The sequence below is a fragment of the Fusarium pseudograminearum genome, chromosome 4, assembly GCF_000303195.2.
Source record: "Fusarium pseudograminearum CS3096 chromosome 4, whole genome shotgun sequence".
Taxonomy (NCBI): Eukaryota; Fungi; Ascomycota; class Sordariomycetes; order Hypocreales; family Nectriaceae; genus Fusarium; species Fusarium pseudograminearum.
The window spans coordinates 2,636,139-2,648,622 of record NC_031954.1 but is presented as its reverse complement, the minus strand read 5'-3'; the positions used below and the strand labels follow the sequence as shown (position 1 = coordinate 2,648,622).

Genomic DNA, 12,484 nt, shown 5'->3' with positions numbered 1-12,484 from the left:
ACAAAAAAAAGCAACTTTTGATGGGATCAAGCTCCACTGTCCCACAGATCCATGCTGTCGTGACTGTACTAATTTACCGAGTGCGCATTCTTTTCACGAACTGGGGTCAATCAAGGAGACTTTAGTGAAGAAAGATTTTTAGTTGAGAAACAGGCTTGGCCAAGAGTAAAGTTCCACGAAAGAGCTTGAGTCGGCTGATGTCAAGGTTTGAGGAGAGTGAGAGAATAGGTTATTCGTGTCTGCAGAAATATGACATGTAGTAATGTATCCTCCACGACCAGTGTAAGTATTGTCAATTGCATGAGAGGAATCCTCAGAGACATCATATATCGTTACCGAGACACCTAGACTAGATGTTGTGCCACCAGTGGCTCCGTTCATCATTGCCAAATGCCACCTTGAATTTGAAAGAGGCCGGAAAATCAATTGCAAAAATGAATTGTCATTTCATCGACCTCTTACCTCATCAAGATTGACTCGCATACAGATGTAGAGTATTGCGCCCAGTATCTCTGAATTTTGATGTAGTAAGAAGCCGAAAGTTAATACCAACCTCTTGACAAATCTTCAAGCATTTACTGTACCTGGAAGTAGATGCGCAACATGAGAACGAGCGAGCCAAAGGAAGGCGAGTTCTATGATACTTTATGTCAAGGTTTGTATCACTTGGAAATAAGAGACATGATGATTGAACCCCCGATTTATTGACGTGGGAGTGATAATTTGTTAGTGTATCCTTAGAAACCCAATACGAAAAACCATCACTCTTGGCAAAACCAGAATGCAGCTTTCTAACTTATAAACGCGATGATAATATATTGTATACATAAACGAACCGCTGTTGTTGGTCGGTTACGATTATTTGCACTTATATGTGGCCGCCTTTAAGCACCGGAAAATTATTTCATCCTAACAAGACCTTAGATCCAAAGGTCGGCACCGTCAGATGATCGCCTCGCCTCACCCAGATTTGGCTAAACCATTAAAAAAGGTATTTTTCTAATATCCCAAGTCAAGAGAGAGGCTTGAGAAATGGTTCAATACGTCTTTACGCCGTGGCGCGACCGCTACGAACTGTTGCTCGTGCGGGAACAGATGTACACAGGCATCACAACCAACGTTCGAGATCCAAAACAGAAGCTGGGACAAGACGCCAGTGGCAGCAGCGAAGACATGCAAATACGTCAAGATATCGACGACAAAGAAACAAGGGCACGACAGCACCAAGCGGTTGCGCGTGTATCGATGTGGATGCAGCGAGGAAATTGCCCTCACCTCATCGAGTCGACGGCGCTTTTGATGGCTGCCATGTTGAGTGATCGAGAGGCAGCCACTAGAGAAAATGCAGCCTCTTCGGCATATGCCATTCGAGCAACGTATTCAGCAGCATTCAGCAGGTGAGTTTCATGGCCTCGAATACAAGGCCGGACAATGGCGCTAATGCGAAACCCAAGATTTGTTACCGGCCTCCTCGACAGTCACCAGGATAAGCAGCGCAAGCAAAGTATGTACTCAGTTGCAGACACAATAGGCCTGCCTGCCACTTTTGTTGAACTACGCCATCAGTGCACGCACGAGCAGTTACCCTCGTTGGCAAAGCTACGCACAGCGGCCAGAAAAGCGTTGCTGTGGATCTGGGATTACCATTGGAAGCAGCTGGACGAGGACAGCAGCGATCCGTGTCGTATGACAATACTTCGGTATCTCAAAGAAGGAGATGAGACTAAATTGGGGGCTATACTTGACGATTTTGAGCGTTGGCCCAAGGAGCGTCTACTCAAGACGATTCAAGAGGTCAGAGGTAGTTTGCCGGGAAACCAGGTATTTCTTAAATGCGCACAGTTGACGCAGCAGTTGAAAGGTGCAGAAGAAGATAAGAAGGCGACAAAGCCTGGCGCTATGGATACGACAATGAAGGACCATGAAGTTGACACTGTTAATGTTGTTGAGGAGGAGGAGGACGATGACTTTGGTTGGTCGCAGTTCCAAGGTCCTTGGAAACCCAAGCCTATTGGAATTGTCTAGTGTTTTAGAGACACTGTTGAAGAAGATATTCGATACCCAAATTGATAGACTTAACAACCGGGCATGTACCAGACAGAACATGAGATTGATATCTTGATGTTTGGGTAGTAACGGCATGGTATCACGTGCCTTCACCCGCATCAGCAAACGTCATGACAGGGGCGGGGACGGGAGCCATGATGCTTCGGTACCTTGCCATGGTTGATAAGATTACAAACCCTCACAGCTCATTCGACATTCTCCTCCATTGATACATCCACTTGCAACTCGACATCTGCCTCTGACTCAAGTCCTATGTATAGACTCGCGGCAAGCCGGCCATTTCTCAAACAGAAGATTGGATATTTATCAACTGCTGTAAGTCCATTGCTTGACACCGAGGCGGACCCAGCTGAGACACTATAGCTCGTTGCATCCCGCGCCATGCATATTCAGTCAATTCCCATGTGTATGCAAGACACTCTTGACCTTCCATGGAGGAAAGACACATCATGGGTTGATCTACGGTACTAACTTGACTAGGGGAGGGCAGCTCCAACAACTACGCCTACTTGGTAGTTGACGACAAGTCCAAGGATGCCGTCATTATTGATCCTGCAAACCCTCCAGAGTATCAGCGCATCTGTCGGGAGGCTTATTGAAGCATGCTGATCAATGCATCATAGGGTCGCACCGATTCTGAAGGATGCCATTCAAGCGGGCAAGATCAACTTGACAGCTATTGTCAACACCCACCAGTGAGTTCCGTATTCATCCGGGCTTAACAAACCAAACTGACTTCCATGCTGCCATTGGGACCATGCTGGAGGCAACAAGAAGCTGGTAAATCACCCTGACTACATAGCATTTACAGACGCTTACTGACCTTCCAAGCTTGCCGAACTCGGTACCCCCAAGTTGGATATCATCGGTGGCAAAGACTGCGAGGGCGTGACCAAGACTCCTGTTCACGGTGAGACCTTCAAGCTGGGTGACATCACCTTTAAAGGTGTGCACACGCCGTGCCACACCCAAGACAGCATCTGCTTCTTTGCGCAAGACGGAAACGACAAGGCTGTTTTTACTGGCGATACTTTGTTCATTGGAGGTAGGATCAAACGGACTTTGAGTGTCCTGGTACTGGAGCTTATGTTGACGATAATGATCAGGGTGTGGACGATTCTTCGAGGGTGATGCCAAGGAGATGCACGAGGCTCTGAACGAACGCCTCGCAGCGTTGCCCGATGACACCGTTGTCTATGTAGGTCATTGGCTTGAGCGCAGTCAGACGTAGCCACTGACATTGTTCCAGCCTGGACACGAGTACACCAAGGCCAACGTCCAGTTCGCCGCATCTGTTTCTCAGCGTGAGGCTGTGCAGAGCCTGCACTCATTTGCCGAGAACAACAAGGTTACCACTGGCAAGTTCACCATTGGAGATGAAAAGGTACGTGCAAATCTTGATTGGAATCGTTGAGACCAGGTGGCTGACTTGTTACAGGAACACAATGTGTTTATGAGGGTTGAGGTTTGTCACTCGTAGCAATGCTGAAGAGCCATTAAGCTGATAATAGCAGGACCCTGAGATTCAGAAGCAGACGGGCGAAACCGAGCCCGTGGCAGTTATGGCCAAGTTGCGTGAGATGAAGAACAACTTCAAGTAAGTAAGTACCTAACTATACCTCTGTGGCCGCGTTTCGTACCTTTCTAATAAATCTGTTCAAGAGCACCTGCGCCGAAAATATGAGCGATTACTCGGGGCAAAAACAGGCACGAAGCATTGGGCGCATTGTAGAGCGAATATTCTGAGTGAATGATTTCGAATTGAGATTGATATTATAAAACATTATCTTCTATTGAGTATGTCTCCATGGATCGCTAGGTGCCCGTCACAAAGACATTGGCATCGCTTGCTACCCACTGGAACCACGCCGGTTTGAAGTTTTCCGACGAGGCTTGTTTTAATTTTGCTTCACTGTCCACACTTGCTCGCTGTAGTACATCAAAGCGGCAAGCTCTAGCATTTTTAGAAGCGGGTGTTGATGATATGTAGAATATCACGGAGAAATAAAATAGCCCAGTCGACCGTCTGATTTCGGTATGTCGATCGTATCCCAATCGTATAGCAGACGTAAACAAACCTTGGGAGTCTTTCGTGTTGATTGTTCTCCAAAGGAGCGCGAGTGACTGTCGTGCAGTTTCAAAGTCTAAAGAGACTGTGGAAGAATGTTGAAGAATGATGGTTTGAGTCGAGGAAAGAAAATGTAATAAAGGATCTGTTCTTAGGGACCCCGTACAGTCTTAATGAAGTTTAAATACGGCGTTTGCGCACTGTCCATGCGCTACGCCAAATCCACTATCGTCACTACTAAGAGTCCGTCGTGACATCAACTACTGCGAAACGTCTTAACAGTTCTTAATTTCACAGAAGCGCAAATGGTAAAGAAATCTCCGAACATCCCCTGTAAATCAATCTTGTCTAACAGGTACTTATAGCCTCCAAAGCGCAAAACACCCGCCGCCAGCGGAAGCGCTGCGCCCAAGACGCGCCAGTCCAAACTCGCAAAGGAGCACAACGTCACGCCACAAGAAGAGGGTGAGATTCGTGAGGCATTTAGCCTCTTCGCGGAGCCTATGGATGGAGAGAAGTACGGTGTTTTACCCATTGACGATGTCAAGTCTGCGCTCATGTAATTGCTCCCTAAGCGCGACACTTGGAATTCTGCTAAGATCTTTGTTCATAGAGCCCTCGGCGTCCCACCTTCCTCGCATGCAGAGCTCAAGGAGTTTGTTTCGATCCTCGACCCCGATAACGACGGCTACGCGACTTTTGAACCCTTCTTCGCCATCTGCGCCCTCAAATTTCACACAAGAGAGCACGACTCGGATGCCCATCGTGCAGAAGTCGAGGAGGCTTTTCGACTTTTCACAAACGGACAGGATGGACCGATCACGCTGGGGCACTTAAGGCGCGTAGCAGCCGTGCTGAAAGAGGATGTGGACGAGGAGCTGCTCAAGGATATGATTCTCGAGGCCAACGGAGGCGTGGGTGTTGCTCGAGGTGTAGGCGCTGAGGAGTTTGATCGAGTTATGAAGAGTGCTGGTGTCTGGAGGTGATGTCCCAACAAGCTGCGCATGCGCTACGATTTACGAAGGAACGAACCATTTTGAGGCGTTGGGGAGTTAACATACAACGAGACGAGAAAGCAAGGTTGGATTCTGACCACATGGTGCGTGCTGCTAATCGTATCATAGGTAGTTAGGTACTTTGGCACTTGGCGACGTCAACATACAGAGAGCATATTCCTGTAGCTTACAGCACTGGGGCTTTTAAGGGGCACTGATAGTTCATTCTAGTAGACATTCAGTTCATGCATCATAAGTAAAAGGAGAGGCGGTTTGCACAGTCACTGGTCTTGGCTCTTCTCCAATTTTAAAATGTACTAGGTTCTCAGGATCAACGGTCCTGGCCAATGTATATTGTATAATGCCACCTAATTCTGAAACGCCTCATCGGATGCATGCCCTCGTCGATGACGGGGCGTGTGAACTGATAATCCTCATACTATATGAACCCAACAATATATGTAGTAAAATCAAAGTAAATGTCGTAACGTTCGTAAATCATTGCGGAGAGTCGATTGCCACCGAAGGCTTTGGGGCGCTATCCTTGGCAGCAGCAGCCAGCTTCTCCTCCTCACGTCGTCGAGAATCGAGCACAGCCTTGAGCTCCGGGGAAGGGTTGAAGCCAGCATGATCAGAGTGGCGCTTGTAGTAGTAGGCGTCGGGCTTGGGGTGCATCTCCGGTGGGAGGTCTTCCATGATGCACTTGACGATGTTCTCGACCGAGTTCTTCTTGGAGGCGTCGCGATGCCAGACGGTGATGAGGTGGGAGTTGAAGCGGACCGAAAGTCCAACACCACAGAGCTGGTCCTCTGCAGAAAACAACAGTTAGCACTTGTCAGGAGGGTTCGGAAAGTTGTAAGCTCATACCTTCGTCAAGAACACTCTGGAGCTTCTCGCCAATAGCAAGGAGCTGGACACGGGTCCAGACATCAGGACCCATGCTCTTGGGGAAACGGAACGTCCAGCTACCGCCCAAGATGTTGCGTCGGTCTTCCCAAACAGGTCGGAAGCCGGACTTGAAAAGGTAAAGAGACTCGCGCACGCCGATGTTTCCGACAGGAGTGTTGTTCGCATATCTCCAAAAGTCCTGGACCGACTCGATCTGGGTACCGAGCTGCTCGAGCCCGGAGTGGTATTGGTCACCGGTCTCACCCTCCTTTGCCTGGCGATCGAAGTAGACGTTCCAGTAGTGCTGCGTGGGCAGCGGTCGCATCGTCTTTAGAAAGTTTCGCTTGGCATCATCTCGCTGCTCGGCGGGAGAGTTTGGGTCGTTGGACTCCTGAGCCTCTGGGAGGTTACGTGTGAAGAGAGGTAGACGAGAGGACATTGTGACGGTTCGGCTACGAGACGTGAGAGTGGGTGTCAATAGGGAAAGAGAACGAATGTAGAGAAGAAGGGTTGTGCAAGATGATAAAAGACAAAAGACAAAGACGAAAGGAGATGAACACGGAGGCTTGAGTTGAAACTGCCTATAGCACTACAGTACCGAGTAATAATGTACCCTGTCGGGGAGCTTAGGCTGGCGCTGCCCAGGCTGGCTTGGCTGGTGAGGGGCATGTCAGACAGAATGAGGAATGGACAATTTAGCACAGACAATGGCAGCAACAGCCCCTATTATTTGGCTGGTCCTTAGTACTACCTACCTACTTGGGTTGATGATATTAACAGCACTAAGCTATAGACCACTTGAACTAAGAAAAACTAGAATACTCACCGCTGAATGTATGTGCTTGCTTGATAATTTGTTGCTGGTTATCTCTCTGTCTAAGTGTTCAGTTGAGCAATAGTGGGGATACGGACATGATGGAACCTCCATCACAAGCTACCTCCCTACTACACTACCTGATCCATGCATTGCCTAGTAGCAATGAACTACTGTACTATAGTAGATACAACCCGAGATCCAATTATTTGATGTATATTACTTGCAAGACTGAACCGTGAAAGATGAATCCTCACTCAAATACCCTCTTGTATTCGGGACCTTTTCTTCCATTCCTTTTCTGTCAACATACGTGGACTGAGACACATCCATGACATGACATGACTGCGGGGTCTTACAGCAGGCGAATAAAATACCCTTAGGGCAACGAATCTTGTTGATTGGTTTGATGCATCTGTTAGCTGCTCGTTCACCAACCTCTAACTGATCTTCAACGGCATTTCTCAGTGTAACCAACGATTTAGCGAATCACTACGGCAGTCTCAGATATCCCCGGCATGGCTGAAACTGAAGTGGGTTATGCTTCTGGGTATCATTGGAACTTGGCGATTACCAAGTCAACTACCGTATCAGTGCCTTGGCCAGTGAGACGAAAAGCGATAGGAAGGCTTACGTCAAATGTGATTACAATGAACTATTTGGGTACTAATCTACGTGCAGTCGATTTATCATGGCCACCTCAGTACTTGGGCGTTCGGGTTGATCGTTGAGGCTCATGGAACCATACTCAATTTGCTATCTAGCTATCGTTTGAAAACGATTTCGAGAAATTCGATTACATAGGACAGCGAAAAGAAGGCCAATCAAGAGACCCCATGCTATTTTGAAGCACTGTTCTCAAATATACTTGAAAATGTGTATATATGATAGTCCTGGCTTTTTCTCAACTTGGCCATTTCACCACCTGATACTTCGATGATCAATAGAGCCCATTATGATCATGTTTAATTGGCGTCAAGGAATTCAATTTCTAAAATATAAATCGAGGTATAATTCTAGTTCAAAGCGCTATAGTAATCTCCGGACTAATTCTGATGAATTATTGAGATTTAGGCCTGTATCTGACGAGTACAAAAATGTCTGTCTTCTGGTGAGAGGTCTCCACCACAGGCATATCACTAACTAAAGTAGCAACTTCACTTCAACACCGACCGACTCAAGTCATTGATGTCCTGCAAATCCTTAGGGAAATACACACCTAGAAATATGTCGCACCAAGACTCAGAGCCTGAAGAGGCCATCACAAAGGAGGAGATTCGCGGCGAAGAACCACGGGGAAAGGCAAATCACAATGCATGTAAGTAACACCTGTACAACTCACCCACGGTACCTGCTCTTACCCATGATAGTCACAGAACTCATGACACCGAAAAGAAAAACACCACCATCCACCGTCGCAGCTCGGCCTGCACGGAGCGGAAACCCTTTCAGAGATAGAATGGGCCTGGGTGCATATTTGGAAGACCCTGCCTCGTACCCATCTTCTCGAGTCATCTACCACAATGATGACTTTGTAGCCATCAATGATCGCTATCCAAAAGCCACTATTCATACACTCCTTCTCCCTCGCTCTTCGAAACACAATCTTCTTCATCCTTTCGACGCGCTGGATGACCCAGAGTTTCTCGCCAGCGTAAGAGCCGAGACTCAGCGCCTCAAAACCCTGGTGGTCAAGGAACTGCAGCGTTCTCTCGGAGCGCACAGCCACAGCGACGCGCACCGGCAAGCTGTGCTCGAGGGCGATGCTGAGCCAGATAAGAGCGGGGAACTTCCCGGGGGTCGGGACTGGACGACAGAAGTCAAGGCCGGTGTGCATGCGGTGCCAAGCATGAAGCACTTACACGTGCATGTCCTGTCAAGGGACATGTTCTCAGAAGCACTGAGGCATCGCAAACACTACAACTCGTTCAATACTCCCTTTCTCGTCGACCTGGACGACTTCCCCCTCCCAGCTGACGATGCGCGTCGACACACAAAAGAAGAAGCCTATTTGCGCTGGGACATGAAGTGCTGGAGATGTGAGCGCAACTTTGGAAACCAGTTCCAAAAGTTAAAGGGACATCTTGCGGAGGAGTACGAGGCATGGAAGAAGCTCTAACGCATGAGAAAACGCAGGTAAATGGAGAGTAGGGCCTGTTTTCCCTATGTATATATATCAGTGCCTAGCTTCGATATTGTTACAGCAACTCCCGTAATGAAAAATCCCAATAGTAATAATTCCACGAAACCGACCAGCCAGCCAGATCCCTATTCCATATGTTGCCAGGCACCTAATACCAAACCAAACCCAGACCCTTTTGCCTCAGTAGTATAATACATTCCATCCCGTTGCCGGTGTTGTTGTCACGGAGTCGTTGACTTGAGTGCCTTGTTTCTTGTTTACTCTTCGTCGTCATCCTCCTGCGCTCAGTTAGTAAATGGTGCATCTGCATCAAAGGTTCAAGGGGATGTAGTTACCTCGTCCTTATCAGACGAATCGGCAGCGGAAGCTTCTTTGTCGCTGACGTTGTCGGCTACTGAACGTTTAGTAAACTGTCGCGTTGGCTAAATTAAGGTCTCATCTTACCAGCATCGTCATCCTTGTCCTCGTCGGCCGAAGCATCGGCTGGGCTAGCAGTCTTGGCCTTTCTGCCGCGCTTCTTGGGTTCCTTGGGCGTTGTAGCAGCGGGCTCTTCATCTTCGGTAGCGGCGGCAGCAGCAGCTCGGCGAGGTCGTCCACGTCCTCTCTTGGGAGTACCGTCATCGTTCACGGCCGCGACCTTCTTGGGCGCGGGGGCAGTCTTCTTCTTGCCGCCACCTGGAGGACGTCCGCGAGGACGACCAGTAGGGACGTAAACCTTCTTGGGCATGGGTGCAGCGCCCTTGGGGGGTCTTCCACGGCCGCGCTTGACGGGAGGTTCGGCAGTGCTCTTGGTGACGCCAGCTGAGGACTTGGGAATCTTTGGCGATGAATCGCCTTTGGACGCGACGTCTTCCTTGGTGCGCGCCATGATGCGAAAGACTGCAGAGATGAAGAGGAATTGAATGAGAAATAATCACAGGAAAAATTCTCGAAAAATGAATCGGATGAGCGCGACTTAAAATTAGACCAAGAGAGGACTGAGATTCAGAACGCGCTTGTGGGTTGATGAAATAAAAGAAGAAGATGAAAAAAAGAATGAGTGTTACAGATCGTTGCGCGTTTGGGTACTATAGCAGATACTCTACTAACCCAAGGTAATAAAGTACTGTAGCAGTAGCTAAAGCTATAGTGAAATCTTATTAAAGTGGCTGGAGTTCGCGTCGAGTCCCCGCGTATGAGAGAGACAGAATACTTTGATCAGTGATCCTCGACTCGAGTATGTGTTGTTTTCTTTTCTCTCTGCTTCGCACACTAAGCTTCAAATAGCCTAGCGCTTCCGCATCTCGATGGACTGCTTGGCCCAAGCTCCCTCTTGTCAAACCAGTCAAAACTAGAAAGAACAAGACAAGGGCCCCCCTGCAACTGCCCCTAGCAACGCGAATGACGCTGGTAAACAAAAGTCCATAAAGCGGTTAAAATGTGGATTGTTCTTCGACACCGACTTCACGGCAGCATCAACGATATCAGGCAAACGCTAACGAATATGGCTTTGGATTCGAGATTGATGCCTTCTGCGGCCTCTTCTTCGAGCTCTTTTTGTGAGGGCAGGGTCCATTCTTCAGCCTCGACTCCCTCGCTGCGATCTCGAGATGTCGCCTTGTCGATGCCCGCCAAGATGGACGGTGGAGGAAATGTGAAAGTCGTTGTCCGAGTCAGAGCCTTTCTCAAGAGAGGTGAGCAATATCTTCGATTTCTTGCCATTCTTCTCAGAAAACTAACCAATACTACCATCAGAGCTGGAACGTCAGGCAAAATGTCTGGTTGAAATGGACCCCATAACTCAGCTCACTACCCTCTCTTCACCTGACGAGCCAGACGCAGAAGCTGCAAAGCTCAAGACCCGAAAGGTCATTGAAGAAAAGAAATTCACTTTTGACAACTCCTTCTGGAGTCACGACACTAATGACGAGCACTATGCCACACAGGAGGACGTTTACAACAGCTTGGGCGAGGACTTTTTGGACCACAACTTTGAGGGTTACCACACATGTATCTTTGCTTATGGCCAGACCGGATCTGGCAAGAGTTACACCATGATGGGCACACCCGATCATCCTGGACTGATTCCTCGAACCTGTGAGGATCTTTTCGAGCGCATTGACGCTGCTCACAGCGAGAACTCCAACGTTGCTTATAACGTCCGCGTCTCTTACTTTGAAGTATACAACGAGCACGTTCGCGACCTTCTGGTACCGCCTCAGACACAAAAGGCGCCCAACTATCTCAAAATTCGCGAATCTCCCACCGAAGGCCCATACGTCAAGGATCTTACCGAGGTGCCAGTGCGAAACATCAACGAGATTCTGCGTTACATGAAGCTGGGCGATACGTCCCGTACGGTAGCAAGCACAAAGATGAACGATACCAGTAGTCGAAGTCACGCCGTCTTCACTATCATGCTAAAGCAGATTCACCACGATATGGAAACTGATGAAACAACAGAGCGGAGCTCTCGTATTCGATTGGTGGATCTGGCTGGTAGTGAGAGGGCGAAAGCCACCGAAGCAACTGGTGCACGACTGCGTGAAGGAAGTAACATCAACAAGTCCCTGACCACTCTTGGGCGTGTCATTGCTGCCCTCGCAGACCCCAAATCATCCAGAGCTGGAAAACGAAGAGACGTCGTCCCGTACCGCGACTCCATCCTCACGTGGCTTCTCAAAGACTCACTGGGCGGAAACAGCAAGACAGCCATGATTGCATGCATTGCTCCTTCGGACTACGACGAGACCCTGTCGACATTGCGATACGCCGACCAGGCCAAACGAATTCGAACCAGGGCCGTGGTCAACCAGGACCACATTTCCACAGCCGAACGAGATGCGCAGATTGCTGCTATGGCAGAGGAGATTCGAATCTTGCAACTCTCTGTTTCCGACTCGAGGCAGCGCGAGAAGAACGCCAAGGAGGCCGAGGAGAAACTGGAGGAGTACCAAACTCATGTCAACTCCATGCAACGTATGATGGAGGAGCGCAGCATGGTGGCAGAGAGCAAGATCAAGAAGCTCCAGACAGAAAATGAGGCTCTGAAGCTGCACTTGAAACTTGCTATTGAGAGTCTCAAGAACCCCATTCCCATTGTTCCCGTCAAGACGGAGGGTGAGCTCGATGAGCTTGACAAGGAAAATGCCTCGGAGTATGGCGAGGACGAAGACGACTACGACTCGGAGAGCACAGCATACGGCGACGAGGATGAGTTGCAAGAGGAGATGCACCGATATCTCCAGGACATGGGCAATCTGAGAAAGTTGATGACGGCAGATCTTACGAGGTTCAAGACCGAGAACGGCGCTAGGATGCCGCTGGGCACGAAAGAATTTTAAAACGTGTGATGACGAAGGGGTATCAGATTTACGGAATTATTAGCTAGTATCAATGTTGGAGCACGGTGTTTTTGGAGCGTTGGTTTGGACGACCGAGTTGAATACTTCAACGTACGAATGAATGTAAGTTTGCTGGATACAAGTTACATAGAAAATTCTATATCATCAATTTTTTTTGACTCACGA

General features: G+C 48.7%; 5 protein-coding genes across 5 annotated transcripts; 3 read left to right on the top strand and 2 right to left on the bottom strand.

The window, feature by feature from the left end:
• Positions 1-1,032: 1,032 nt before the first annotated feature.
• FPSE_04111 (uncharacterized protein) lies at positions 1,033-5,121 on the top strand (the record flags this gene model as incomplete). Its single annotated transcript, XM_009257229.1, has 13 exons — positions 1,033-1,397; positions 1,455-1,794; positions 1,843-1,972; positions 2,252-2,382; positions 2,691-2,762; positions 2,899-3,112; positions 3,174-3,265; positions 3,317-3,451; positions 3,506-3,532; positions 3,582-3,664; positions 4,081-4,102; positions 4,501-4,694; positions 4,749-5,121. The coding sequence occupies 13 exons, from the start codon at positions 1,033-1,035 to the stop codon at positions 5,119-5,121; spliced, it is 2,178 nt and encodes a 725-aa protein (XP_009255504.1).
• A 507-nt stretch (positions 5,122-5,628) lies between these two features.
• FPSE_04110 (uncharacterized protein) lies at positions 5,629-6,457 on the bottom strand (the record flags this gene model as incomplete). The annotated part of the gene is made up of 2 exons (XM_009257228.1): positions 5,629-5,939; positions 5,998-6,457. 2 exons carry the CDS (start codon positions 6,455-6,457, stop codon positions 5,629-5,631), a joined length of 771 nt encoding a protein of 256 aa, XP_009255503.1.
• A 1,602-nt stretch (positions 6,458-8,059) lies between these two features.
• FPSE_04109 (uncharacterized protein) lies at positions 8,060-8,951 on the top strand (the record flags this gene model as incomplete). Its single annotated transcript, XM_009257227.1, has 2 exons — positions 8,060-8,150; positions 8,203-8,951. The coding sequence occupies 2 exons, from the start codon at positions 8,060-8,062 to the stop codon at positions 8,949-8,951; spliced, it is 840 nt and encodes a 279-aa protein (XP_009255502.1).
• A 281-nt stretch (positions 8,952-9,232) lies between these two features.
• On the bottom strand, positions 9,233-9,843 carry FPSE_04108 (uncharacterized protein; the record flags this gene model as incomplete). Its single annotated transcript, XM_009257226.1, has 3 exons — positions 9,233-9,253; positions 9,311-9,366; positions 9,420-9,843. The coding sequence occupies 3 exons, from the start codon at positions 9,841-9,843 to the stop codon at positions 9,233-9,235; spliced, it is 501 nt and encodes a 166-aa protein (XP_009255501.1).
• A 549-nt stretch (positions 9,844-10,392) lies between these two features.
• FPSE_04107 (uncharacterized protein) lies at positions 10,393-12,298 on the top strand (the record flags this gene model as incomplete). Its single annotated transcript, XM_009257225.1, has 2 exons — positions 10,393-10,648; positions 10,710-12,298. 2 exons carry the CDS (start codon positions 10,393-10,395, stop codon positions 12,296-12,298), a joined length of 1,845 nt encoding a protein of 614 aa, XP_009255500.1.
• Positions 12,299-12,484: the final 186 nt, after the last annotated feature.